The sequence below is a fragment of the Micropterus salmoides genome, unplaced genomic scaffold (genome assembly GCF_014851395.1).
Source record: "Micropterus salmoides isolate LMB-PRFRI ecotype aquatic unplaced genomic scaffold, ASM1485139v1 Ms_hic_scaffold_1185, whole genome shotgun sequence".
In the NCBI taxonomy this organism is placed as follows: domain Eukaryota; kingdom Metazoa; phylum Chordata; class Actinopteri; order Centrarchiformes; family Centrarchidae; genus Micropterus; species Micropterus salmoides.
Genome location: NW_024040247.1, coordinates 1 through 26,190, shown reverse-complemented (window position 1 = coordinate 26,190; position 26,190 = coordinate 1). Strand labels below are relative to the sequence as shown.

Genomic DNA, 26,190 nt, shown 5'->3' with positions numbered 1-26,190 from the left:
AAAAAAAAGTTCTACTTCTCTCCGTAGTTCTCCTTTTTTCATTTGTTGTTTAAAATCACCGTTATTGTGTAAGCAGCATTTTGCTGTTGTCGGACCATGACGTGCTTGCTAAGTCTAATATGTTTATGATCTTGGATAGTTTGCACATACTCTTTATACTGTCAACATTTGCACATTCTTTGGTCAATATTTTTGTTCTTTCAATTATCTCTTTTATTTTGGATTATTTAATTTTGTATAATTATGCTTTTCGACTTTTGCAGTACTTTTTTCTGTTGTTCACTAAAACCATGGCAAATTCCTTGTACTGTATGTTAAAAACCTACTTGGCAAATAAACCATCTTCTGTTTCAACCTACAGCAAAGCACGGAGGGATGTATTAAGCAAAACATCCCTGGTTATTGTATCTATTATCAACTCTAAAGAGATATTAGATAGATATATTTTTTCCAGAAAATGTATTATATCTAATGGTTTTATGTCATGGTTTTCTAATTGTAATATAAATAACATGTATTGTGAGCACTATGTTTGCTAAAATACATGCTAAGTTTTTCCTGATTTACGAAAATTGAGGATGAGGTGTTGTACTTGGCTATATCCACTTACTATTGGCAAACTGGTTATTAGCACAAAGGAGGTGCTATTGCTATAGTGAGCTGCTGCAATAGAACTGTAAAACCGAATTCAGGAAACTACATACAGAAAAAATTTATTTTCTGTAGCCATGGTATATAAGAGCTTAGAAGTACTTACAAGTTAATACATTTATTAGTCGATCAACAGAAGATTAACCTGCAAGTATTGTTTTAAAGTGACTCATGTAATTTATTCATCAAGTAAAAACACCAAAAACCCATTGATTCAAACTTCTCAAAAGTGATTTGCTGCTTTTCTGTTTTATGTCATTTGAAAATGATTATCTTTTGGTGGAGTCATTTTGGTCAGGGTATCATTGGATAAACCCATTTTCATTTAATGTAATTCAGTTTATCATGGCATAAGCATTTAGCTTACCTCTCCTGAACAAGCTTATGTTTACTGTGTGTGTGTGTGTGTGTGTGTGTGTGTGTGTTTATGTGTGTGCACGTGCACTCTCTTACTCCAGCAGAGCCCCCAGCGTGCATCATTCAGTGGGCATAATGCATGCGGTGGAAGGATGGTTCTCACTGGATGTAATACAGGACTTGGTTTGGATACACCACAAGCACTGTAAAAATAACCAAACACATAATTACCTTGTTATTATTTGAGCAAATATTGAATCCAGAGGTATTCAAGGGAAACACAGGACACACACATATAAAAAGTAGAAAATAGGGGAGGAGGAATGAAAGACACATCAGTTACACCCTAAACCAGTCTAACATGTGGAAGTGGAGGAGGAGCCATTTGCTTTTCTTTTTCATATAAGCACACACATAATGTAAATCCATGTAATCAGTCCCAGGACTTACCGACACGTTTTTCAGACAATCTTCACAGCTTGTCCCATTCTTTGTCTCACACACTGTGGGGCAAAAAAGTAAGTTTAACCAAAACAAATATGGGACAACATGATGTCCTTTTTGCCTCACAAGAGAAAGTAAGTGACTCTAATCTTGCAGAGATTAGCAGAAAACATAGAATCAGATTAATTGAGACCTGAAGGTTTGTGCTCACTGTGGTTTTTGTAACTACAGCTAATCCTCCTGGGACATTCTCCATGGAGACACAGCACAGTAAAACACAGATTTTGGACCAGTCATGTTTTATCAGCAGACTACACAGGACAACAGTGGGGCTTGTGTAGCCACAGGTCTGTAAAATTGAGGTGTTAATAAACATTCTCATTCTTGTGTGGCTGGTTTGTTTGTAGCTATTTCTGCTAGTTTATTTACCCTGAAAGACACAACGATATCAATGCAATCAATATTTATCTTGCTTTTATGTAGCCTAAGATTTTCTGAATTATTTTAAGAAAATAATCTTCAAACAGAAACTACAAATACTGGAAGTGTGACACAGGAACAACACAGCTCAAAAAAGTTTTTGGTTGCTTACGCCTTGATTTGTTCCCATTAATCTTTGTAAATGTAAGATACAGAAGAGCTAAACAGTACTTTCCTTAATAGAGAAAATTAAGGTCCGAAGAAAAGTCTCTCAATCATTTTTTGATTCTGTATCCTTTACATTTAACCTGGGACCTAATAATGAAATAGTGACGCATTAAATCATTTCCTACCATCGCCAGGTGCGGAAGACTGGGCCCAAACTGTCGCCAATCCGAAGACAAGTAGAAGAGCAGGGAGAAAAATCCGTAAATCCATCATCCAACCACTTAGACACAGATTATTCCAGATATTATTGTGTTGTTATTAGATTCGAGAAACCAGTGAGCGCAGAAAGGGGAACTGACGCTGCTCCGGTCGCAGCTCAAACTCGATCAGAGAAGTTGCCGAGAAGGAACCAAAGGCTGAATTCCTTTCGCAAGCTCATTACGCACCAGAGACAAAGGTGGGGAAGGCGTGTATGTTTTCTTGTAGGCATGGCGCAAGAAGTAGACTAGTAGATCCTTTTCTGAGGCCTAAGTGGCTAAAAGTACCACAGAAGTCCTTCATTCAAAATGTTACTGAAAGGCTCCTTTCAATGACATATAATCAGACGGTCATGTACCACAATACATAAGCACCGTCTGTGTCTGTTTTTTAGCCAAGAAAAATATTTTGACAAATATTTGAGCGAACATGTAGTTCTACACATGAATTTGTACGGTTTTAGTAATTAACTGTTTATACCACATTTAAAAAAGTAGCCTAATAACAATAAAGATATGTGCTTAAGTCTGCATGTTTGAAATGTCATCATTTCACTCCTCTTCTCAAAATGCTGTAGCCCAGGGGCGATTCTAGGATCAGACCTTTAGGGGTGCTTAGCCCCTAATGAGAATGTAGCATACATACAATACCTTGCAAAAGGTATTGGAGAGAATAAGTAGGCCTGCTAGAGCGGAGCGGGTGAAGAGCGGAGCAGGTCAGTCAAGGGTGTCACTTTGTGTTGAAAAGTGGTGGGGACATAAGGGCTCAGATTAGGAGCGTGATGATACATTTTGGTCATGAGACATGACAATGCACGAGAACAAGACAAGAAGATTTTTAGCACTATCTAGATTCAATACTTGTTGAATGCTGAAATATATGTGAGGGGGGTCTAGGGGTCCTCACCCAGAAGATTTGAGCATATAACTGGTAATTTCCTGCATTCTGGAGACATTTTCTGGTCCAATTTACAGTGGAAATGTCTTTTTTATATGAGTGAAAACTATATTGCATTGCAAGTTTTTTTTATTGTGCAAAAAAACGTTTCTCAAAGCATTTTCATTTGTTAGTTAACATTTCTTGGTGCAAGCTGTTTTTCACAATGTTTTTAACAAATACTTTAAAAAAGTGATGTGGACAAAATCAGCCATTTCAAAATGTGGTGAGGACATGTCCCCAGCATTCCCAGTGTAAATAACACTTATGGAGTCAGTGGACCAGTTAAGGTCAGACAGCAGTGTGGAGCTGTGTGCTCGGGAAATGTGGAGCTGTAGGCTCGTGTTTACTCCCTCAGAGGAGGGAGGGTGTTGAAAGTGTTTCCCTAAATTAAGTGTTCATTCTTGCATTTCAGTTAAATCTTGTTACATGCTTGCTTTCTCTTTTAAGGAAGAAGTTTTTTGTTGCTGATTCAGTTGAATTTATCAGTATTATTTAATTGTTATTAGGACTGACCCCAAATAGTCGAAGATTCGATGCTTCGATGCAGAGCCTGATTCGACTGTCAATCTCACAGTCGAAGCTTCGCAGCGAAACAAGAATCCTGCCATTTTGGCGATATGGGGGTGCTCAACGTCAGATTTTACATAGAATTACCAGTTTTCTCCCAATAAGTTATATATAGCCTATTACAATATACATTTCAAAGTTTAATGCTGTAAACTTATGTAAAACATGTAAAAAGAATAAAACTTCCAATAAATGTTTTTAATTCGTAAATAAATCCAAATTGTCACCGCAACACTGGGTGGTCAGTTCGCATGTGTAAGCGTAGCTTGTATGTGTGTAGTGGCAGAAGAGGAACACTTGCTGAAGAGACCCAGGCCCAGACTGACAGACACACAAACTGTTCCACTGTAGCTGACAGGATGGCCAGTGCGGTCACGGATCATAATAAAACATTAGAAACTGAAAAGGACATTAAACCCGTTTAATATAAGAAAAGCCATATGAAACTGTAGGTTAATTGATTGCCCCTTCTCTAACTTTTCCAAAATCTAACAGAGGACAAATAAAGTCATTTTCGGAAAATAATAATGAATTATTGTATTATTTTTTAGATTAAATTTCGGGGTACTTACTTACTTAGGCACCCCTAAAACTCGTCTAAAATCACCCCTGCTGTAGCCTACAATAAGTGTGTGATAACTAGTCTACTTTTAGTACGGTTAAATGAGGTTTGCTTTAGGCCTATCATTCCTAGAAAAACAACTTGTTATTTTGAAAATAAATATAATGGAAGAAAAATAAATCCGACCAGAAGTAGGTCTAACAGTGACACACAAAAAACAAGGAAAACTGATGTATATCTTTTAATGAGATAGTTTCCTGTTGTTTAAATAAGCCACACTTTTTACTGCAGCTTATTGCTAACGTAATTTAACCATATAAAGGTGAAAAATAGAACCATATGTTATATTTTCATCAGACTGTGCATCACTGATCACCATGATCTTAAAACTGGAATTATTCTCCTGCTCAGTTCTTGGTTTACATGGCTTACCCTCTGAAATTAGGCTACTGTCTTTTGAAGGTAGTTTCGAGCTCACTCAGCCAGAGGTATCATATGAATTTTGATACCAAACATGTAATGTTGGCTAAATGTTGAATGATTGCTTGTATTGCCAGGAGCTCACCTTGACTTGCGTCCTCTCTGTGGCTTTCTGAAACTGTTGATAGATCTCATTTGACATTGTAGCTATTATGTTGATTAATTTATGATAATGATTAATTTATGTTATAGGCCTACAATGCAAATAAGCTATAGATTCCTGGCTAACCGCCTTCAATCTAAACAACTGTTGGTATTAGTTTAAACCATTCTACGGAAGTCCTAAGCGGCCATCCATTCAAATTTTTTTTTTACTCATTACTCATGATAACGGGATAATTATCTTGAGATCTCGATATAACGACTGTTGTTGTCCCACGATAAAGAGATCATTTTCTCAAGATCTCGTGATAATGAATGTTGTTTTCCTGTGGTAACGGAATAATTTCTCATCATCTTGAGATAACAAACCATAGCTGAAAACAGGGGTCGGCAGGTAAGTTTTTTTAGGATCATTTCAGAGGACTTTTCAGTGTCACTGGTTAGCTTAATTAGTAGAGCACAGGACTCATAAACCAAGTGACCCTAGGGTCATATGTTTGGTTTGGGGTGTTTTCCTTCTCTCTCGCTCTCTGCTCTCTCAGGTAGTGGCCTTTCCCCCATGCCTCTGTTGCATGAGAGAGTGGCAGCAGGTGAGCCTGATTACCACAGTGCCTGGAGGTTAAGAAGGCTTGGGTTTTTCACAGCACTCTCTTCTTCTACCTGTTGAGACCACACTGCTGAGCAGACCAGGAGCCAAAATCCGGTAAGCAGATCGTTGCTATTCAGCCAGGCCAACGGACAGTGGCAGACCATTGAACCAGTGGTATGAACAACGGCTGGGTTCCGTGAGTCCAGAACCAGGTGTCTGGGTTACCCCATTAGTGGTGGGAGGACTTCACTTGTATACTCAGCCAGTGTTGAACATGGCTCCTTTAGTTATTTAACCTGTGTTGATTATCGCCATACCTGCTTCGTCGCTTTCTTCTTTTGAGAGAGTAGTTTTGTGTTTATTCACCCTTCTTGTCAATATTGTAATAATATTATCTTTTGGTTTGCACATGACCCTGACTTTCTGTCCTCTTTTGCCCCGGTTTTATTATAAACATTGTTGTTGCTCCTCCTCCCCTGGAATTACCATCCAGAGGAACATAGCACCAAGGATTGCATGTTCATGGCTTTTGACGATTTTTCTTTGGGGGGGGAGTTCAGTTAAGCCAATTTGAATTTAGTTATGAAAAATTGAAAAATTGAAATTGAAAATTGAAAATTTTAAAACCTGGCCATAAGTTACATGTTACACCCAGCTGCCTGTTAGCTTAGCTTACCACAAAGACTGGACAGATGGAAACAGCTAGCCTGGCTCTGTCCGAAGGTAACAAGTCCACCACCTCTAAAGCTCATGAATTAAGGCCCATATCTTAGTTTAATCATACAAGTGTGAAAATGACACGCTGAGGTATTACGTGCCAGACTATTTCTCGGCCAGGTGCAGTAACCTCCTGGAGTGTCCATATGTCTCTTAAACATTTTGTTTTTAGCTCTGTCAAAAGGGGACAAAATCCACCTAGCCTACTAAAGCACCTCTAAAGGTCACTAAATAGAACGTTATATCTCGTTTGTTTAATCTGTACAAAAACCAAATTGTAAAAACAATTTGCTAAGCTAACTATATTTAACAAATACTAGAGTGGTATCAATCCTCTCTCTGCCAGAAAGTGAATAAGCTAAGCATATTTCTGAAAATCTTAAACTATTGCTTTAATCTGTAAAGTAACTACTATGGCTGTACAATATTATATTGCCATCTGAAATGTTGCACAGTAGAAGTAGACTATAACTATCATATAGGGAATGGAGTAGGTTACATCAAAATTGCACTTAAGTAATTACAATAGACAATGTGTGACAAAATAAATTCACAAAGACAACATAAAATTGAGGACAATAATTCCAATAATTTATTAAAGCATAATTTTGTAAAGCCAGTTACAAATAAAAAGGTACAACACACATATCTCTCTCTTTCTCTTTTTTTTTTAAACAAAACACAGTATGTTTTACTATGTAATGATGATAATAAGCATAACATGAGATAAGAATGGGCCCCACTCTGGCCGCCTGCGGCTGATAACAGGACCCTCTGTGATGAAGTTGCCCTTGGAAACAGATTTGCGATCAGATACGTCAAAATCTGATTTTCATTTCATTGTTCTGTTTAGTATCCACATCAATCACATTTCAGCAACTATGGGGCAACTTCTTCCAACTCAGTGTAATATCAGTGACAGACAGAACCATAGATATAGAATAACTAGAACAGACAGCTCCAGGTTCCTCGTTAATTATGGCTTATGGGTTGCTTTCTCTGGTTCGCCTCTCATTTTAGCCAAAACTAAAATAACCAAAAGTACAAAGTGGAACCTGTGAGGGAGTTCTGCTTATTTTAACTCTATAGGCAGGAGGATCCCAGTGGGCTGTGTGTATGCAGCCAGGCCAGCTACCATTGAAGACACTGAGGGCATGTCCTTGGTATTTTTTCTAATAATTTGGGAACTTTCGAAATGGTAGTAAAGGAAAAACATATACACGGATACTTTAATAGGCTGATTCCTGTAATTTTAGACTAAATATATATTTAAATTTGAATATTTGCAAGCCAAGTTTTATTCCAGGTAATGTGGGAGGTCTTGACACAGTATTTAGACCATGTTGGGAAATAAAATCTTTTGACAACATAAGATCCAAATTATACAGTTTGTTTTCACTGACTCATTTGGACTTATGACCTCAGTGTTTCTAATATCCTGGCTTCAGGCCCTGTACGTGGCACTCCAGATAGACAGTAGACAATTTCACCTTACAAGTTCAACAAGTTCAACTTCACTTAAATATCTGTCCTGAAAAGCAGCAAACCATAACTGCTTGCAGGGCAAATATTGAAATTATTATTGACACAGAAACTAGTTAACTCAATTATATTTGGACCATGTGTAGCTGTTAGACATATTTAAGTGTTCCCCCTGGATATTTGATGTGGGGAAACATTTTTGTCCTCTAGGTGTTACACATGAGGGATGCTGCCATCTAACTGAAGTGCCACAGAGTAATGTGATGTTAACATTACAGTGACTTCCCCTTCAGTTCAAAACATACACACACACACACGCACACAAAGCATAATCAGCATTCCCAGTGCACAATTAAACCATTTCTGATCCCACATCCTCACAGTGTCTCATCTCCTCTTACACTGAGCCTTAAAAAATCCATTATATTTTTAATACATTATCCTCCCAAACATACCTTGCAATTACATACAGTTCAATACGAAATAAATTACCCCAAAACCCTCCCTTGAAATCCCATGCTTTTCCCCTTAACTCACAATCACAACATCATTCTTGGGAAAGGTTAGTCATGTAAATACGTCTTATTTCCAAGAAATACACACAGTAAAACCAATTCTCTTTTTTCATTTCTCTTTTCTTTTCCAACGTTTTGGATTACACCATAAATACACACACACACACACACACACACACACACACACACACAACAGCATTCCAGACACAGCACTTCAGTGTGGTTAAGATAGCAGGGGGCATACAGTAATAATATTAGTATCAGTAATAAAACTCACACGTTCATAAACAGGTTGGAAACACAGACAAAGGGGAGCGCTTATGCATTATTGTTCAAGTCACTGATCTTCGTAAAGAAAAACTGAGAATAGCATGAGCAGACAAGGATATACAGTATTTTATGGCTCCAATTAATGCTGCAGAGTGAGTCCCACAGATAACAACAATGACCAATTCATCAAAACACTATGAAAACATACCATAGCAGCCAGTCTCATTATGGTCTGTGTTTTTACTATTAATTGTTATTTCTCTGTGAGTCACATTAATGGCACAGCCAGTGAATAATGTACAGTATTGGCATCATATTCAGACATACAGTGGTCATTATTAACACCATTCACTTGCATGTAATTTACACTGGAGGTGTCACATTGCATTTAGTATAGCATCTATATACTGTACAGTGCAGTGGCCACTGCAAATTCAACAATAACTCTTATAACGTTTGATATACAGTACAAAACGATAAATGTTGGTTCAGTTTAAGTGTACATGTATACGAATATACAGTAGATATGCAGCGTGTGTTATATGTAGACATAGACAGGGAAATGTTTTGTCTTATATTCTGGTTGATACTGTTCTTCAAGTAAAGGCCAAGTGAGACTGTTAACCATGCACACTCTCCATGTCAAGCTAAACATGACAAGAGAGCCTCCAAAACAAAACCTCTACTCTTTCTTCTCAAGAATAATTATTTGATCATGTTCAGAAATACTTAAAGCCACTTTCCTTTAGCTGTGTTTTCTTCTTGTGGCCACACGGTGGCACTGATGAGTGAGCAAGTGAACACTATGTGGGGGCAGGGAGCTCATTTTCCCTTTAGTAGCCCTAAAGAAGAATCATCATTGAGTCCTTTTTCTCAGTCACAGACAGATCTAAGAACAGCGGATGTCACAGATAAACGACAGAAAGAGAACAACAGAGAGAAAGCAAGCAAGAACAAGAATTCAGCATTACAACTTAATACCAAACAAAGATGCAACAGGAGTGGGGCCAGTGAAGAGAAAGAGAGAGACTAAAATTGGAGGAGTGAGAAAGAAAGAGAGTTAACTGAGAAAGTGTGGCTTTCTTCTGTCTGGCAGTGCACTGAGGGGAGGGAAGGGAGCCACCTGGGACAGGCAGGGACTGGGCGGCAGAGTTGTGCTTGTTATTACTGAGTTTTGTCCGAAAAAAAAAACGGAGAGAAGTTTGGAGTGTGCTTGAACATCTACATGCAGGACTACAACTGGGGGGTTATGTATTTGAAAAGACCGTCCCAAAATACAGGTTGTTTTTCTTTGTCATGCTCATTTCTAAATAGATCCCTTATCCCCTATCCCATGTGAAACCCAGGCCAGTAGAGTGTGCGTTTGGCTTCTGTGTCCACTTCTATCTTGCTTTCCCCGTTTGATCATAGATGATCATCCAACACCCTTGATTCAACCTAGAGGATTAGCTGGTTGGTGCGACTGCCTCCATCAAAACCAACCAACCAACCAATGCAAGGGGGGCTGAGGCATCTGTTGCCACTGTATGAACCCGAGGGCTCTGACTGGTTGGTGGGAATCACCTGGCCCAGGAACTGGTGACGCTGGTTACTGACATGATGCTGCAGCGTTTCTTCACCATCATGTTGATGTAGGCCCTCATGATTTGGTGATCTCGCCAACCTAAAGAGAGAGAGAAAAAGTGGTCGGTTAATATATGAGTCGTGATCTTGATTAGTGCAGCACTAAAAAGGGATGAAAAAAAGAATGAAGTGAAAAAGAAATAAAAGGTAAATTAAAGAAAATTCAAATTCGTGCACGTAGGTGAAACGTGCGGCGGGGGCTGCTTCGTTAAAGGTCACTTCCTGTTGCCAGCAGGTGGCGCTATGACTGTGGGTGAATGTCGGCATGTACATGTGTTCAGGGTGGGACTCTCATCCTACATGTACACTTTGGTCCAGATGTGAGCATGTACACTGAAGTTACAACAACTTCCTGTTTCATGGCGAATCATGGACGCCACAGACACGCCCATTGACAAAAACTCGCAAATAGCACAACTTTTCATCGTCAATGCCTTTAGAAGGCACAGCAGAAATTTGACGTCGATCCGACTAAATCCCTAGGAGGAGTTTGTTAAAGTACGGAGTGTGTAAATCATCCAAAAATGGCCGTAAAATTCAAAATGCCCGACTTCCTGTTGACTTTAGGGTATGGGTTCTTGAGGCTTTTTTGTGCGTCTTGATATGATACATGTCCCCAGAAAATTTCGTGCATGTAGGTTGAACGTGAACGAGGGGCTAATTTTTTCCAATTTTCTAGGTGGCGCTAGCGAGTCATTTTGCCACGCCCATGCACGAAACCCATAAAATACGAAATTTTTCACCAGTTCTGACATGTGTGCAAAGTTTGGTGAGTTTTCGAGTATGCTCAGGTCCCCAAAATGGAGCTTACTTTGCAGAAAAAAAAAAAAAATAAATCTTAGCAAATTCAATAGGGACCTCGCACGTCGTGCTCGGGCCCTAAAAAATAAAATATAATCTTTACAAATTCAATAGGGACCTCGCACGGTCGTGCTCGGGCCCTAATAATGAGGTCTCACCAGTGGCGTCTCAAAGAACATCTCCCTCTCATCCACGATGATCTTGTAGGTGCAGGGCTGTGAAGCCCCAAAGAAGGTGATGTGTTCATACTGGAAAGTCTCCAGCGGTTTAGGTTCACCTCGTTTATACACTGACACGTTGTCCGCACTCACACTCAGCCACAGATCATGAGGGAAACCGCCCTCTTTACACTATAGAGACAAAAGAGAAGAGAGCAGGGACAACAAGAGGTTATCATCAGGTATTTGCACAAATCTCTGATACCCAACATTTCTTCTATTATCTTCTCACCTCCACATCAAACAGAGTAGATCCATACCCAGGCCACTCTTTGATAACGCTCATATATTTAAGCATGGCCTGATGCTGAGGCATGCCCTGCAGCCGGGTCCACTTCTCCAGAACACTGGTCCGTGTGGCAGACGTCTCCTCCTTCACCCACATCTCCAGCATCTGCTCCTCCTCCACCTACAACCCAAGCCAATACTCCGTCAAACTATCAAACAATCGGTCAATCAGACAGCAATCCAGTTTGTTGGGAGGTCCATCTGTCATTTAGTGAACCAGAATGATTTGACTGAGCTTATGGGAATGCAAAGATCCACCACATGAGACTTGTCACACTCCAAAACTACAGCGGAGAAACACAGCTCTGGACTGGATTTCACAGGACAGCTATGACACAATCTGAATAAATATTTCCATGTGGACATGGGTAAAATTATGGATTACAAGACTGTCCAATTCACTAAGGCCTCCTGAGCTTCCACAAAGTCAGAATTTATATTTACATTGACATCAACAGAGAAACATTGGTGTGATGATAGAAATGATAATGAAAGTGGTATTTTAAAGTAATGAGATCACACAATCATATAGTGCTATTTTTTTAAGTTACAAGCAACTACAGTATTTGTTCCCATTCATTTCCATACTACATGAAAAAAGATTAGTAGACTCATGAAGCTAGCTTTAGTTTTGTAATCTTTGTTCAAATCTACCAAATTTTTTAAAAATCTGCCTTTTGTGGTTGCAAAGTGGTCAGGTTTAATATAAAGTACACATGATTTGCAGTAAATGGGCTAAAATCTTATTTCCGCCACTGACCTTCTGCTTCTTCAGTGAACCAGTCTTAAAGCTTCTCCTCAGGGTGCCATCCAGGAAGCTCGGGTCTTTCGTTTCTCTGCCCCAGGTGGAACAACTCCCTGACCTCCTGCAGTGCCCTTCCCATCTCCTGGTCCTCCTCCTCCAGCTCCTCCAGCTCCGCCTGCCGCCCCCACGCCGGGCTTGGTGGAGTGGAGGATGCGATTGCGCAGACGACCAATCGGATAAACGCTTCCCAGGCTCCACCCGGCGCGACCTGCCCCATCACCGTGGAGATACTGGAGACGTAACGCGGCAAGGTGCTGCAAAGTCTCCTCTGAGGCAGGGAAGTGACCACTTATAAGAGATTCATGGGCCTGAGAGAAAGAAAGAGAAGAAGAATAAAATTGAAGAAGCAGTTTAATGGAATTACATCACAGTTTTTTACTTAATAAAGCATCACATCAATCATTATGTAATATTCTCAACTAGTTACTAAGTAGTAAACATTTTATTTATGGTATATAATATATTAATGCAATATGATATTCCCTGGTGTGTTTCCCTGGTGCCCTGGTAACCAATTTATTGACTATAGAACCAACCACACCTGGTCCGAAAAAAAAGTAAATTGAATTGCAATGTACTTACTTTTATGCAAGAGAAGAACAACTGTCCCACAACAATCATGCAGCAGTGTTTATTGTAATAATATTTAAAGAGTTAAATAAAGCCTAAACAAAGTTACTTCTCATACTGTACAGTGAAGCTCACCTGCTCAAACATGAAAGCAAACTCCACTCCTTCTTTTGGCATGCTTTCCACATCCAAGAAGCAGTAGAGTTTGAAGTAGAGCTTCCATTCTCCTTCCTCCTCCTCTTCTTCGCTGCCTGCCAGTCTGGAAAAATAGGTAAAGCAGCTCAAAACAACCACAACATATTGTTAACAGCTAAACTAGTAAGATGGAATCTTTAGTTTTCAGACCATATGACACCGAAGACCATCAAACAATCGAAATTTGTGCAGATATAATTATTACAGATTAGAGAAAGAAAGAAAGAAAGAAAACATTTATATACTGTTCATAGAACCTTTCAAACTTGGCCAGAACATCTGCCACAATCACTCTGCTCTCCAAAGCTCGGTCTGTGAAGGCGTTGTGTTCAAACAGAGAAAACAGGTTCTTGCTCTCCTCCATGGCCAAACCTCTGATCAGCTTCTCCACAACCTGCAGCAGCAACATAACAACACTGACCAGTTTGTAACAGCACACTGCAATTCAACCATTAGGGATAATATTTGACTGAGAGGAGGATGCATCAGTATGTTTGTGTGTGCGTTTTGATGTGCACCTCTCCAGCTGTGGTGTGTGAATTGATGGAGATCTTGCAGGAGCCTCCCCCGTGGCAGTAGACGGTGGTGCTCATCTCCTGTCTCACCAGCAGGGCGGCGATCTCCTCCTGAGAGGGAACAAACTCACGAGTCTTGGTCTTCTTAAGGGATTCCCCGATGAAACTGGCGTAACGCTCAATATCTGTGCCGGGAAAACGCTCACGGATCCTGAATCAGATCACAATACAGATTTATAACATATTTATGTCCCTGAGTTATATCTCAAAAAAAGCACAATCTATAATGCAGACAGACACACACCTCTTGAGGTGGAAGCGGAGGTATCTGAGAATGGCACGACTGGGTAGGAAGGTGCAGCTCATGCAGGTGAGCAGATGCCAGTGTGCCCGATTGGCTGGGCTGTTAGGTTGAGGCACATGATTGGTCTGCTTGATCACCTGACAATATACCTGAAAAACAGAAGTATGGAGGGGTTTGAGAAATTCAAAGTTTAAATCAGCATTTAACAGCAAACAAACATGTCAGACCACTGCAGAAACATTATGTTCGTATATCTTATGGTAGAAAAAGCACTAAGACACAAGTTCATAGGCAATGCTAGGATAGACAACATTCCGGAAAACTTGTAATACTTATATTACTACTGTGTCACCTTTACTCCTGCATTTCTTTATTAAATTTTATCTGTATTTTAACACATAAAAATAATTTCCCACTAAGATTTGAGAAGAAAGTAAAGTAGACTTTTCTTGAATAATAAAGTACCTCATCCCTGAGAGGGCGCAGGTCCTGGCAGGTCTGCAGGATGCCCTGAATGATAGGCACCGTGTCTGCCAGCGTCTCCATCTCCTGCAGTGAGTTGAAAACTCGTACCGCCTCATCCTGCAGACTGGCATATCCCTGCTGCCTTTGTACTGCACACAGACAAAGCAAAAGCAAAGCAAAAAATGAACAAAGACACAATGTTCATTAGGGAAGAAAAAAGAAGAGGTGCGGCCATGCATGATGAAGAGGAAGAAGAAGAAAAGGGTCCGTCCAAGGACCCTCACTTCCGGTATTGTGTGTGGAAGTTTATCAAAGCTCACTGGGACACACTTGATTTATAAGGACATCCCGTCACTCACGCAAATACAAATACTACAGTAGTACATTACACAGTCCAGTTCAGATTAGTTGTTTGAACAAGTAAAAAAATGCACACTCAGGAGCTGAGAGCACATGTACATAAAGAAGCACAAAATTATTTATTTTTTGAAAGGTTATACTACAATTTTCAAGGATGGAATATATTTCTCGAAATCTTTGATAAAAGGATATGATATTTAATATTATTGGGTATGAATGCTGCAAGCATTCGCATCCTATGTTATTGCTAACCTTTATTATTCTTCCGTCACGTTTTTCTGTCCGCTAACTAGTCCCACAGCTTTTGACATAGAAACTCCAAGTTGTCCGGCTCAATGAGGAATGGGGTGCTATTACTTTTGTCATTGATACCTTGAATACTTTTCAAAATATTCAAGGTTTTCCAGGAAAATTCTCCCATTGTAAGTGAATGGAGAGACATCGAAATCCTCCTCATACCTGCTCCACTTTGAAAGCTCACCAGTTCAGCATACTTTGAGCAACAGACTTGACTTGACTTAACTGTAAATTGGTCACAAGAAGTTAATATATTAATGATGTATTCAGCTTTTTGATATATTTTATGGTTTGTTCACGGTAACTGTCAAAGTTTTATGCTTTTTTGAGCTCTTTTCTGAGTTTATAATGGGTGTGTATTGTGTGAATTAGAGTGGGTGAAATCATCACTACAGTGTAGCAGGCTCAGAAAATCTTCTTAGAATTTTCTCTTTAACTCGCTGACTTGACCACAATTTTAACTCTTCATACACCAGAAACATAGTAAATTTTGTTGTGGTTCCTCAAATGGGCTTTTTAAATCCCTCGGACTTATAGATTTGTCTCTGTGTCCTTCCAAAGGACAAGAGTGACAGAAAATTCATCCATTGGCTGCCATTGTAAGTTCTCCTCAAATTTTCTTGACCAGAGCAGAAGGTACCAGTTTTTCAACTCGCCAAAGTGGTCACTTTTTTCAAGTTTATCCAAACAAAAAATACATCATATTGTTCACCAATGCCTTCTGCCGCTCTCGGTCTAGTCATTTCGTCTCTGGGGAGGTTTGTTTGAGGCAAAGTCTCAGAAAGAGATTCCTATCTGTCTATATAGGATAGCTGGTTGCCCAGGTGATGATAATAAGCAGAGAAAGATCAAAGGGAGACACACACGCACACACATTCTCTCTCTCTCTCTCTCTCTCTCTCTCTCTCTCTCTCTCTCTCTCACACACACACACACACACACACACACACACACACACACACACACACACACACACACTTGGTCCTGTGTTCCGATTGGTGGACAGACGTTAAGCTATTTCTTGAATGAAGTTAAGTGTACTACATCCAGAGAACTGCATCTGCTACTACAACCACTACTACTGCATTAATTACTACTACAACTACTAATAACAGACACAGAGAGAGACAAACAGACACACCCACACACACTGTTCTCTTCTTTCTGAACAGTTGGGTCTCTGTATCTCACAGTCTCACAGTCCACCTGTCTCTCTGTCTCACAGTCTGTCTCACAGTCTTATAGTCCACCTGTCTCTCTGTCTCACAGTCTGTCTCACAGTCTTATAGTCCACCTGTCTCTCTGTCTCACAGTCTGTCTCACAGTCTCACAGTCCACCTGTCTCTCTGTCTCACAGTCCGTCTCACAGTCTCACAGTCCACCTGTCTCTCTGTCTCACAGTCTGTCTCACAGTCTCACAGTCCACCTGTCTCTCTGTCTCACAGTCTGTCTCACAGTCTTATAGTCCACCTGTCTCTCTGTCTCACAGTCTGTCTCACAGTCTCACAGTCCACCTGTCTCTCTGTCTCACAGTCCGTCTCACAGTCTTATAGTCCACCTGTCTCTCTGTCTCACAGTCTGTCTCACAGTCTTATAGTCCACCTGTCTCTCTGTCTCACAGTCTGTCTCACAGTCTCACAGTCCACCTGTCTCTCTGTCTCACAGTCTGTCTCACAGTCTTATAGTCCACCTGTCTCTCTGTCTCACAGTCTGTCTCACAGTCTCATAGTCCACCTGTCTCTCTGTCTCACAGTCCGTCTCACAGTCTCATAGTCCACCTGTCTCTCTGTCTCACAGTCCGTCTCACAGTCTTATAGTCCACCTGTCTCTCTGTCTCACAGTCTGTCTCACAGTCTCATAGTCCACCTGTCTCTCTGTCTCACAGTCCGTCTCACAGTCTTATAGTCCACCTGTCTCTCTGTCTCACAGTCCGTCTCACAGTCTTATAGTCCACCTGTCTCTCTGTCTCACAGTCCGTCTCACAGTCTCATAGTCCACCTGTCTCTCTTTCTCACAGTCTGTCTCACAGTCTCATAGTCCATCTGTCTCTCTGTCTCACAGTCCGTCTCACAGTCTTATAGTCCACCTGTCTCTCTGTCTCACAGTCCGTCTCACAGTCTCACAGTCTTATAGTCCACCTGTCTCTGTCTCACAGTCCGTCTCACGTTCTTTTAGTCCACATGTCTCTGTCTCACAGTCCGTCTCACAGTCTCACAGTCTTATAGTCCACCTGTCTCTGTCTCACAGTCCGTCTCACATTCTTTTAGTCCACATGTCTCTGTCTCACAGTCCATCTCACAGTCTTATAGTCCACCCGTCTCTCTGTCTCACAGTCTTATAGTGCACCTGTCTCTCTGTCTCACAGTCCGTCTCACAGTCTTATAGTCCACCTGTCTCTCTGTCTCACAGTCCGTCTCACAGTCTCACAGTCTTATAGTCCACCTCTCTCTCTGTCTCAGCATAATCATCCTGCTTCAGGATCTTGGCCAATCAGAACACAGTGGGCTTTTGGAGGGGTGGGGGGTCTTAAAGAGACAGGAGCATCTACAGCTTGCAGCTTGAGAGCTTGCATTCTGGGGTTGTAACCCAGAAATTTATTTTTGAAAACTGTGAATCATTCAAAATGATACAAAGTTTAAGGTTAGCAATCCAGTTTAGCATAAGTCTTCAACAGCCAGCATTCACTCTGCAATTTCTCCAGAAATTGCACTGTCTAGTCTAATCTTGATAGTGTCAGATATGCAATATTTTTCTCATCAGTCCCATTAAGAAGAACAGATTCTTAATATTATGTGAAAACATCTGTGTGTTTGGAGATTAATAATAATAATGCTGAATCCAACATGTCATAAACATCTTCACGTCTGCTGATTGTCGTCAGTCCTAAAACCAGACTATAGGTGCACTGCCAACAACCGGACTGATGTTGTGGTGACCGTGGTGAATTGTGGGATATTCTTAGCTCTGAAAATTACTTCAAAGCCACCTTAAGAAAAGTGTGCATCAAGTGTGGGTTACCTCTGTTGGCATGTTTCCAAAGTTGGATACTCTTGTCTACTACCTGGCAGTGAACCACAAGTGACCACAAGGGTGATGGGGCACACTCAGACACTCAGTTTTTAATGTGTGGATCATTGAATTTAAGCTTTACTCACGGCTGGTGACCTCTCCATAAGGGAGCGGCAGAAGAGGGGAATGCAGAGGATGCTGAGTGTATCTGAGGATGGGGTTCCTCCTGTACATTTGTTCCACAATGTCTGGGTTAACGCTGTTCTCCTGAGAGGGCACAAAGAGATCAAATTCAATTTCGAGTTTATGATTATGACTTTGAAAATCAACATTTAACTAGGAATATCTCTGTGTGTTTTACCTTGATGTCTCTAATGAGCTGCAGAGTTGGAGTTTCTATGGGGGTCTTGCTGTCTATGACCCCTTGTATCGCAGCGGTCCACCTCATGGCCTCGTTCAGCATCTTGGTATAAAGGCGGTAGGAATGCTTCCTCCCGTAAACGATGATGTTCCAGTAACCTGTGAAAACATTCATTACAGTCATCACATCTGTAGTACATCTGTAGTATCTATTACCCCAAAATGAAATAAAAAATATTTCCACTAAGGGGATGTTTCAGTTTTATAACACAGATATAATCATTCTCCTTTCTTTAGTTTAATGAAATCCAGTATATTTTTTATAAATAATATAAAACCAGAATCATCTCTTTACATGTAGTCTCAAACCTCCTATATCTAATCCCTAATTAAATTTGCCCTTTCTGTCTTTTCCCTTCATTCCTCTTTCCTCACCCGTCTCCCTGTGCACTCGTTCATCTGGCTGAATGATGGAGCAGAGGGAGTTAAGGACCAGAGTTCCCATCTTGGAGGAGTTTCGCTCTGAGCTCTTGTAGTAATCCAAGGAGTTGTGGGTCAAAACAAACCAGCGCTTCTTCAGCTTCAGGGAGGTGCTCTTAGCATTTGTCTTCATCTCCTTTTGGAGCCAGCCTGAAAGATGACGAGGCAGGAAGAGAGAAAAGACAGTGAGAAGGTAATGTTTTATTACAGTAACACAAGGTTTGGAAAATTATTCAATGATTTGAAAAATAATTCAAAAAGTATAAGTAAGAATTTCCCTGTTTCATATTTAAAATGGATACATTTACCAAAAATCTCTCACAACATGATATTTTAAATATTTAAGAACATTTATTGTTTTGGAAATTACATCACTCTCTAAAAAGCATTTTATTACACATATTTTATACTTTGTCCACTTTTTCACTGATATTTTAAATGGTAAAATAGGCTATAAGAAGTAAACTGACTACTCTTTGAAGCTCCCAACTTTACATTTATCAACATCAATAACTGATCCTATTTTACGTCTCATAATATTCAAACAATTCCTAAAGAGTAATGAAATCCTCCGATAGAGAAGTACACGTGAAGGTTTACACATATTGCCAAAAAAAATTCATACTCACCTCTGACAAGGAACTCCTGCCCATCTATCCTGGCGTCACCTTTGGGTTTCTGCAGCAGACTGATCCAGTGGTGCATCTCCTCTGGCGTGTCACTGTTGCAGTGGATCACACGGTTGGCCGTAATGATGACAAAGGAGTTGGGCCTGCAAAGGTCAAATGGATACTTAAAGGTGGAGAAAGCGATTCTAATCCAAAGTACGTCTTTTTGTCAGATTCAGTGAATATCTCCTCACGGTTCGCTAGCTGTGCACTGAAAATAAACCCAGTGTTTGTACATAGCCCTGGCTCAGTAAACAAACAAAGAGGCTCGGACCAAGCACACAACACTAATACAGCTAACGTTAAATGACTTGCCCACAGACATTCAGCTTACTTTCTGGAGCTGTTGTTTGGTCTATATCATGATTTTTTTCATGGTGTTGGATTTTGCAAAAAGAATCACTTACTGCACCTTTAAGGGTTGTATAAATAAGATAGATAGTGATGGCATATTGAGTTTTCAAGTTTTCCAGGTAAGAAAAACAAAGAGACAGAAGCAGGTCTGTTGTGTGTCATTTGTTCAAATCTATTTTTTTATGTTAATTTTGTCCTCAAACACTACACTACAGTGGATATGCTTTTTCCATGCATGCTTGAAGAAATCAGCTCTCTTTTATTTGGAAGAACTGACATCAAAAAATCTTATTATCTATAAATTATGTATTAATTTGAAAAACGTGAACAAAATCAAAAATGGTCCTCGACATGAAAATTGAATCAGGATATCCTTTCAGGATGACTGATCCAACTTACCTATCAGGGTTGTCTGAAGCACAAACAGAGTCAATCAGCCCCACATCAAGAGTTCCCTGAAGGACAAAAGAAGAAGGAAGACGAAGGGAGAACCATTTAAAATGTTATTATTTTTTTATTATTAAAATTTTTTCCCATTTAAAATATCATTAATGGTGCATTAGCAATTGCAAAACATTAGCAATTGCAAAGTAATCGAACTCAACACAAAGTGATCTAAAATCATGCATTGTTCCATAAAAGCCATGACATTGAGTGTGACAGAGGAATAACTTAAAACAATAAGTTGTTGTCATCTTGTTTTGAGAGACTGACCACAGCATTCTTTGGGTTAGCCTGTTCATGGGACATCTCCAGCAGCTGCTCAGGAGTGCACACACGCACCTTACTGAGCACATTAAACCACCCACTGCACAGACAGACAATCAGAAGTTAGAATCTACTCAGATACAAATAGAAACATGTTGCTGTTTTCTACAAAATCACTCGTCTCCAACACACCTTGCATCCTCTGGTGACTCAGCAAACACCTGATAGGTCCTTTCATCCGTCACAATGTTCAGAGCGTTTTCCTTTTCATGATTATCCACGATCTCCCTGTAACAACACAAACAGTGTACATGTCTGAAAGATGTTGCAGCTGTTGTCTAGACAACAGAGAACAGTGAATAAGGGATCACATGTGATATATGGTTGGTTTTATTTGACACTGGAACTTCCTATAAATCTTACTTGGCGGCTCGGATGTCTATGGTTCCCTTCAGTTTCTCCTCACTGTCATTGTCGTAGTACATCAGCTTGCTGTCCCTCAGCACAAACCAGCGCATCTTCCAGTTTCTGAGGTAGAATTAGACAATGAAAATAAAGGCCAAGGCAACCCACTCTAAACAATTTAAAGAAAACAAATTTATGTGACTCTACAAATAATACATTTCTGTCTGGAATACAAAGTTAGCTTCTTGATAAAGAATACCTCTGACATACTACATATATGTAGACAAGGGTGAAAGTAATTATACACAAAATCTATGTAGCAATAGCTTTTTTAATGTACTTTAGGTCTCTGAATATTTTTGATTATATAGTAATCTGGTTACGTTTTAATCTAGTCAATTCATAGAGATCACATATTCATAAAGACAACTTGCAGGACCACTATGGCTTATAACATAACATACAACATGACCTTTTATTCTGTGTTATGTTTTAATTTCATGCATACCATTTTTTGTTTCAGCATGTCCAGGTCCCATGTTGGATTGAACTTGTGTCTTTTGTTTTTCTTTTTGTTTCTTTTTTTTGTTGTTGTTAATATTTGGAGCAATGTGTAATGTGTACCAAACCAAAACAAGCATCAAACAATGTCCTCCTCTTTTCCGAAATGTAACTCAGAGACTTTTACCCTAAATATATTTTAAACAATCAGCTTTTTACTTCTTTAAATTAGATTATTAACTAAGACTTGAAAAGTAAAATCTCAGGACATCAGCTTGAGTAGGAAACTGAAGTCTTCCAACACTGCAGAGGGTTCAAAGCATCGGGTTAGATATACATATGAACACCTCAACAGGACACAGGGGCTTATTCATCAATGACAGATGGTCATTCACACACTGTCTTCAAACTGCAAGACAGTCTTTCTAACAAGCAAGCCACCATGCATCAAGCAGCCAAACATCTGTTTTTAAAGAGATGAGAAGAAAAGCAGTGCTTTAAGTTAGATGAAGGTGCATTTTGAACTCCTGTACTTTTTACTTTTTAAAGGATTTTGAGTTTTGTAGGATCTTATTAACCCATGGACAAATACAAAACTACTTTATGAGGTTTTCAAATCAAAATTGTTCCGGACAGCACTTCCAACACTTGTTACTTTGGTTTCATTCAAGTAGCATGCAGGCTACACTCAGTAACAACTACAACAACCTCCGTGAGAGAGTGGAGAGGCCTCCTCCCTTCTTGTAGAGCCAGCCAGACTTAAGAGACTCTTGTTTGGACCGGAACCACATGAAGGTTTCATCCTTCAGCACACACCAACGCCTCCTCCATGGGATCATCAGACCAGCTGAAGGAGCAGAGAATAAAATGACAGTTAAAGACATCTTCAGAAAACAAGTTTAAAAACACAGAGGATATTTACCCACCCTTCATGTAGAGGTAACCGTGAAAATATGGTGGTCCATTTCCATTAAACAGGGTTACTCTGCCATTAGTCACTTCCTCATCAGTGTCCATCATGCCGTCATGTTCATCATCACTGTCTGCATACTGCAACATCACACAACAACATGAATTAGTTTTTGTATAACAACAAATTAACACAACAGTGGTTATAAGTACAGTACGTTGTCAGATGTTTTAACAATACTGAGTAAAAATTCAAAAGATTTTCACTGTTCAGCTGTTCATACATATCTGCGTGCACGCGTGTGAGGATGCGTGTGAGTGTGTGTCCTCACAGAGTCAGAGCTGCCTCTGTAGGACTCGATGCTGGCGTTGGTGCAGGTCGACTTCCTCGGGTGCTCCTCGTCCGCCACAGCGGCACTCCCGCGGTTGCTCCCTGATACGGAGCTGTCGTCCCCGGCAGTGACGGACCCTTCCTCCTCCTCCTGGTCATAATCTGACTCTGTGTCAGCCGGCATGCTGTAGATAGGCTCCTCGCCGTCGCCGAGGCTCTCCACCATACTCACCTTCCTTTCCGGCTCTGCTTTGCCTCCCTCTCCTGGGGGAGGGGGCGGTGGTGGTGGTGGTGGAGGAGGGGCAGCCGAGCCATCTTCAGGTGGAGGGAGAGGAGGAGGGGGAGGAATTCCAGCTACAGGCACGCCGTCTGCAGGCAGAGGAGAGGGAGGAGGTGGCGCAGGAGGCACTGTCCCCTCTGCAAAAGCAGGCGGGGGAGGAGGAAGGTGAGCAAATATCTCCTGATCCAAAGGAGTGTCTGTCTCAGCAGGAGGAGGGAAGTCAGGGAGAGGGATGCACTCCTCTTCAGCGTGAAACCCCTCGTCCACCTCTTCCTCTTTGGACGGATCTCTGGCAGCACTTGCGGCTTTGGGAGCTTTCGCCTCTGCAGCAGGTTTGGATGCGGATGCTCCCAGAGAAGGATCCACACCTCCAAAGTTCAGGAGGTCAATGAGCTCCGTGGCCTTACGCGACGCCTCCTTCTTCATCCGTTTGAGCTCAGCATCCCGGCGCAGCTGAAGCTCCTGTTTGGAGGACTCACACAGCTGGGACACCTCGTCCTCTCTCTTCTTCTGCAAGCGCTCGATCTCTCGCTCCAGCTGCAGGATCTCCTCCATCTGCCGGGCCTCGTCCTAGAGTGGAGGGAATGGAAATATTTAACAATTTGAACAAACCAAAAATTTTATTTTCAGTCTTAATTCTGTAAATCAAAGGGAGGAGAATGAGCTGCACAATCCACGGTTATAATATAAAAAAATCTAAACTTGACGCACTGAATTTTCCTCAGAGGATTTATCTTTTTTCTCATCTCCTTCGTTCACTTCCTCCTGCTCCCCGTCGCCTGCCGTCTTCTTCTCTCCCTCCTCTGTCTTCTTCTGTTCCTCCTCCTTCTTCTTCTCCTCTCTGAGTTTTCGAACTAGAGAACGCGCAACCTGACCTCGCCTGTGTCTCTGCAGCACCAGCGCCGCCTTGCGCTGCCTCAAGAACCGTCTGCGTTGGATGTGCTTTCTGAAGTGTTTCTGGAGGGTGACGACGCTGGCACGTACACGCTTGAAGTGCTTCCTTTAGACAAAAATGGAAAAACATAAAACAGAAGGACTAGCACACAGTATCTTTTGTAGCTATTAGAGAGGCACCGTCTTGTACATGAATGCCCAAAATGTCATATTAGGAGGGTCTTACTTGGCAGAGAAAGTAAGTAGGTGGGCTCGAATTATCATGGCAGCTTGGCGTCGGATTTCATCTCTGTCTTTCTCTAAACGCTGCTCCAGAGACTCTTTCATAAACACCTGCAGAACAAAAGGTGGAGTGTTATCTTGAAGACATCTAATGTCATGTATAGAAAACATATTAAATGACGGATAATGTTTATCATCATTGTTACTAGTGTTGGTGGTTCAAATCATCATATCATCATCATGTCTGTCACGATAGCTTTCTAGAGTCTGAAAGGTTGTTGCCAAAAACTACTAAATCTTACCTTAGTCTTGCCAAACTGCCACTCTTTCTTGGTTTTGTCATATTTGGTTAGAAGGTCTGTGCTTCTCTTCTTATCATCTACTGCTGCTGGTACCTTGTCTTTCAGAATGATCTTATACCTGGTAGGCAGAAAAGAAGTGTGAGGGACAACAAAAGAGAGAGAGATGGGTGAAAATTCAGAGACACAGAGATACTCACCGAGAGAAGAAATCTTTGAAAGTTCTGCGGACGGGGAACCCAGCCCGACGGATCTTCACAGTTTCCAACATCCCAGAATACCTCAGCTGGTTCAGGACGACCTCTGGGTCAAACACATTTGGATTCTACAAGTAAAATAAGAAAGATTATATAACATTAATATATAATGAGGGTGATTGTCAGTCAGGCTCTGAGACAGTATCAATGTGAATTTGAGAACCGATAGAGGTGTGAGACAAAAACAGACTTTTTTTCATGTTGGGTTTAATGCAGCGAATGAAGAAAGGGTTGGATACACTCAGAGTGGCCATGAGAGCATGGAGGGAGTCCTGAGGAGACAGAGAAAGGAAAAAAAATGTTTTTTCTTTTGCATGCTGTTGAACAAAATGACCATAGTTACTCCTTCAATGATCATTACATGTACAAAAAGAACCTTGAAAAAATAGTTTCTTGAAATAGTTCATCCTCAGCTCTTATGTCTCAGTAGGGTTGAAACAATTAGTCATTTACTTTATTTTGCAAATATTTACTATTCCTTGTTTCTTAAAATGTAAGGATTTGTTGCTTTTCTCTGTTTTATATCACTATAAAGTGAATATCTTTATCTTTTACACTGTGTCAAACAAAACAGGAAATTTGAAGATGTGAGTTCTGGGAAAATACGATGGACATTGTCATTAATTTCTTTTTAATTATATTTTTTTTAGACTAAGCACGGAAATGTATACATAACTATTCTCTCAGCCGCCTGTGGTTTAAACCCTTTGTTGCGAGTTGCATGTTACGTTGGGTCTCTAATAATTTCAAACTGCTTGCATCACTCACCCTGAACTGGGAGCTCACAGTAGGTTTGCGTCTGGCTGTTCCCATCTTCTCCTCATTGTTCCTGCTGCCGACCTTCTCAAATAAGTCATAGATAAAGTCCAGCCTGCAAAGCAGCAGAAATATAATGTATCACACACATGATAAGTGATTTTAGTGGAAATACTGATAATATCGATGAAACTGTAGCTGATTTTTTTTTCTTGAAAAATAAAGACATTTTCAGGAAATGTATCAATATATTGCTAGCAAGAGAGAACTTGACATTTCTTAATGAGATGTGATATTACAGTTTTGGGGCGATTCAGTTGTCCTCCAAGCCTATCAGACATTGTCAGAAGCACATTTCTGTATATTTAGTTTTTGGATTATGGTTTTCACCTAAAAACAGTGTATATTAGTCTTTAAAATAAGTAGAATAAATTTGCATCAAGATTCATACCAGCTCAAAAAACTGGGTAAACAGAAGGACATGCAAAGCATGCAAAGCATTTATTTGTTGAATGACTGAATTGACCCTATAACTTAATACAATCTCAGGACTTATTACAGATCCAAACAACTCTTCATTTAATGTAACTGAATGTCCTGCCTGCTGTCCTTGAGCATGTTTAGGATGTCGTCTCTGAAGGTGTCTCTGTTCTTCTCCAGGATCCCTCGAACATCATATAGGACCTGACCAAGACAGACAGGTTCATTTTAAATTTCCCAGACTTTCCACATTAACTTATACAGTACAGCTAACATAAAGTGATGCGGTTATGTATAACTCACCTCCCCAGCATA

At 40.5% G+C, this 26,190-nt stretch overlaps 1 protein-coding gene and 1 long non-coding RNA gene across 2 annotated transcripts; both read right to left on the bottom strand.

The window, feature by feature from the left end:
- Positions 1-1,169: 1,169 nt before the first annotated feature.
- LOC119898526 lies at positions 1,170-2,483 on the bottom strand. Its single transcript, XR_005443580.1, has 3 exons — positions 2,226-2,483; positions 1,459-1,511; positions 1,170-1,211 (listed from the first exon to the last, which is right to left on the bottom strand). It is a non-coding gene; the product is annotated as an uncharacterized LOC119898526 (long non-coding RNA).
- Positions 2,484-9,702: 7,219 nt separating this feature from the next.
- Positions 9,703-26,079, bottom strand: LOC119898525 (unconventional myosin-X-like; the record flags this gene model as incomplete). The annotated part of the gene is given in 29 exon segments (XM_038712669.1): positions 9,703-10,166; positions 10,169-10,184; positions 11,104-11,295; positions 11,396-11,572; positions 12,212-12,276; positions 12,279-12,564; positions 12,962-13,085; positions 13,279-13,415; positions 13,540-13,747; positions 13,841-13,989; positions 14,306-14,454; positions 18,118-18,238; positions 18,333-18,490; positions 18,767-18,961; positions 19,441-19,583; positions 20,233-20,288; positions 20,548-20,641; positions 20,734-20,829; positions 20,965-21,069; positions 22,153-22,294; positions 22,374-22,497; positions 22,689-23,537; positions 23,679-23,967; positions 24,088-24,194; positions 24,386-24,503; positions 24,583-24,709; positions 24,833-24,911; positions 25,408-25,510; positions 25,997-26,079. Coding segments are annotated over 29 exon segments (4,578 nt in total), but the record flags the coding sequence as incomplete, so codon positions are not given.
- Between the last annotated feature and the right edge of the window lie 111 nt (positions 26,080-26,190).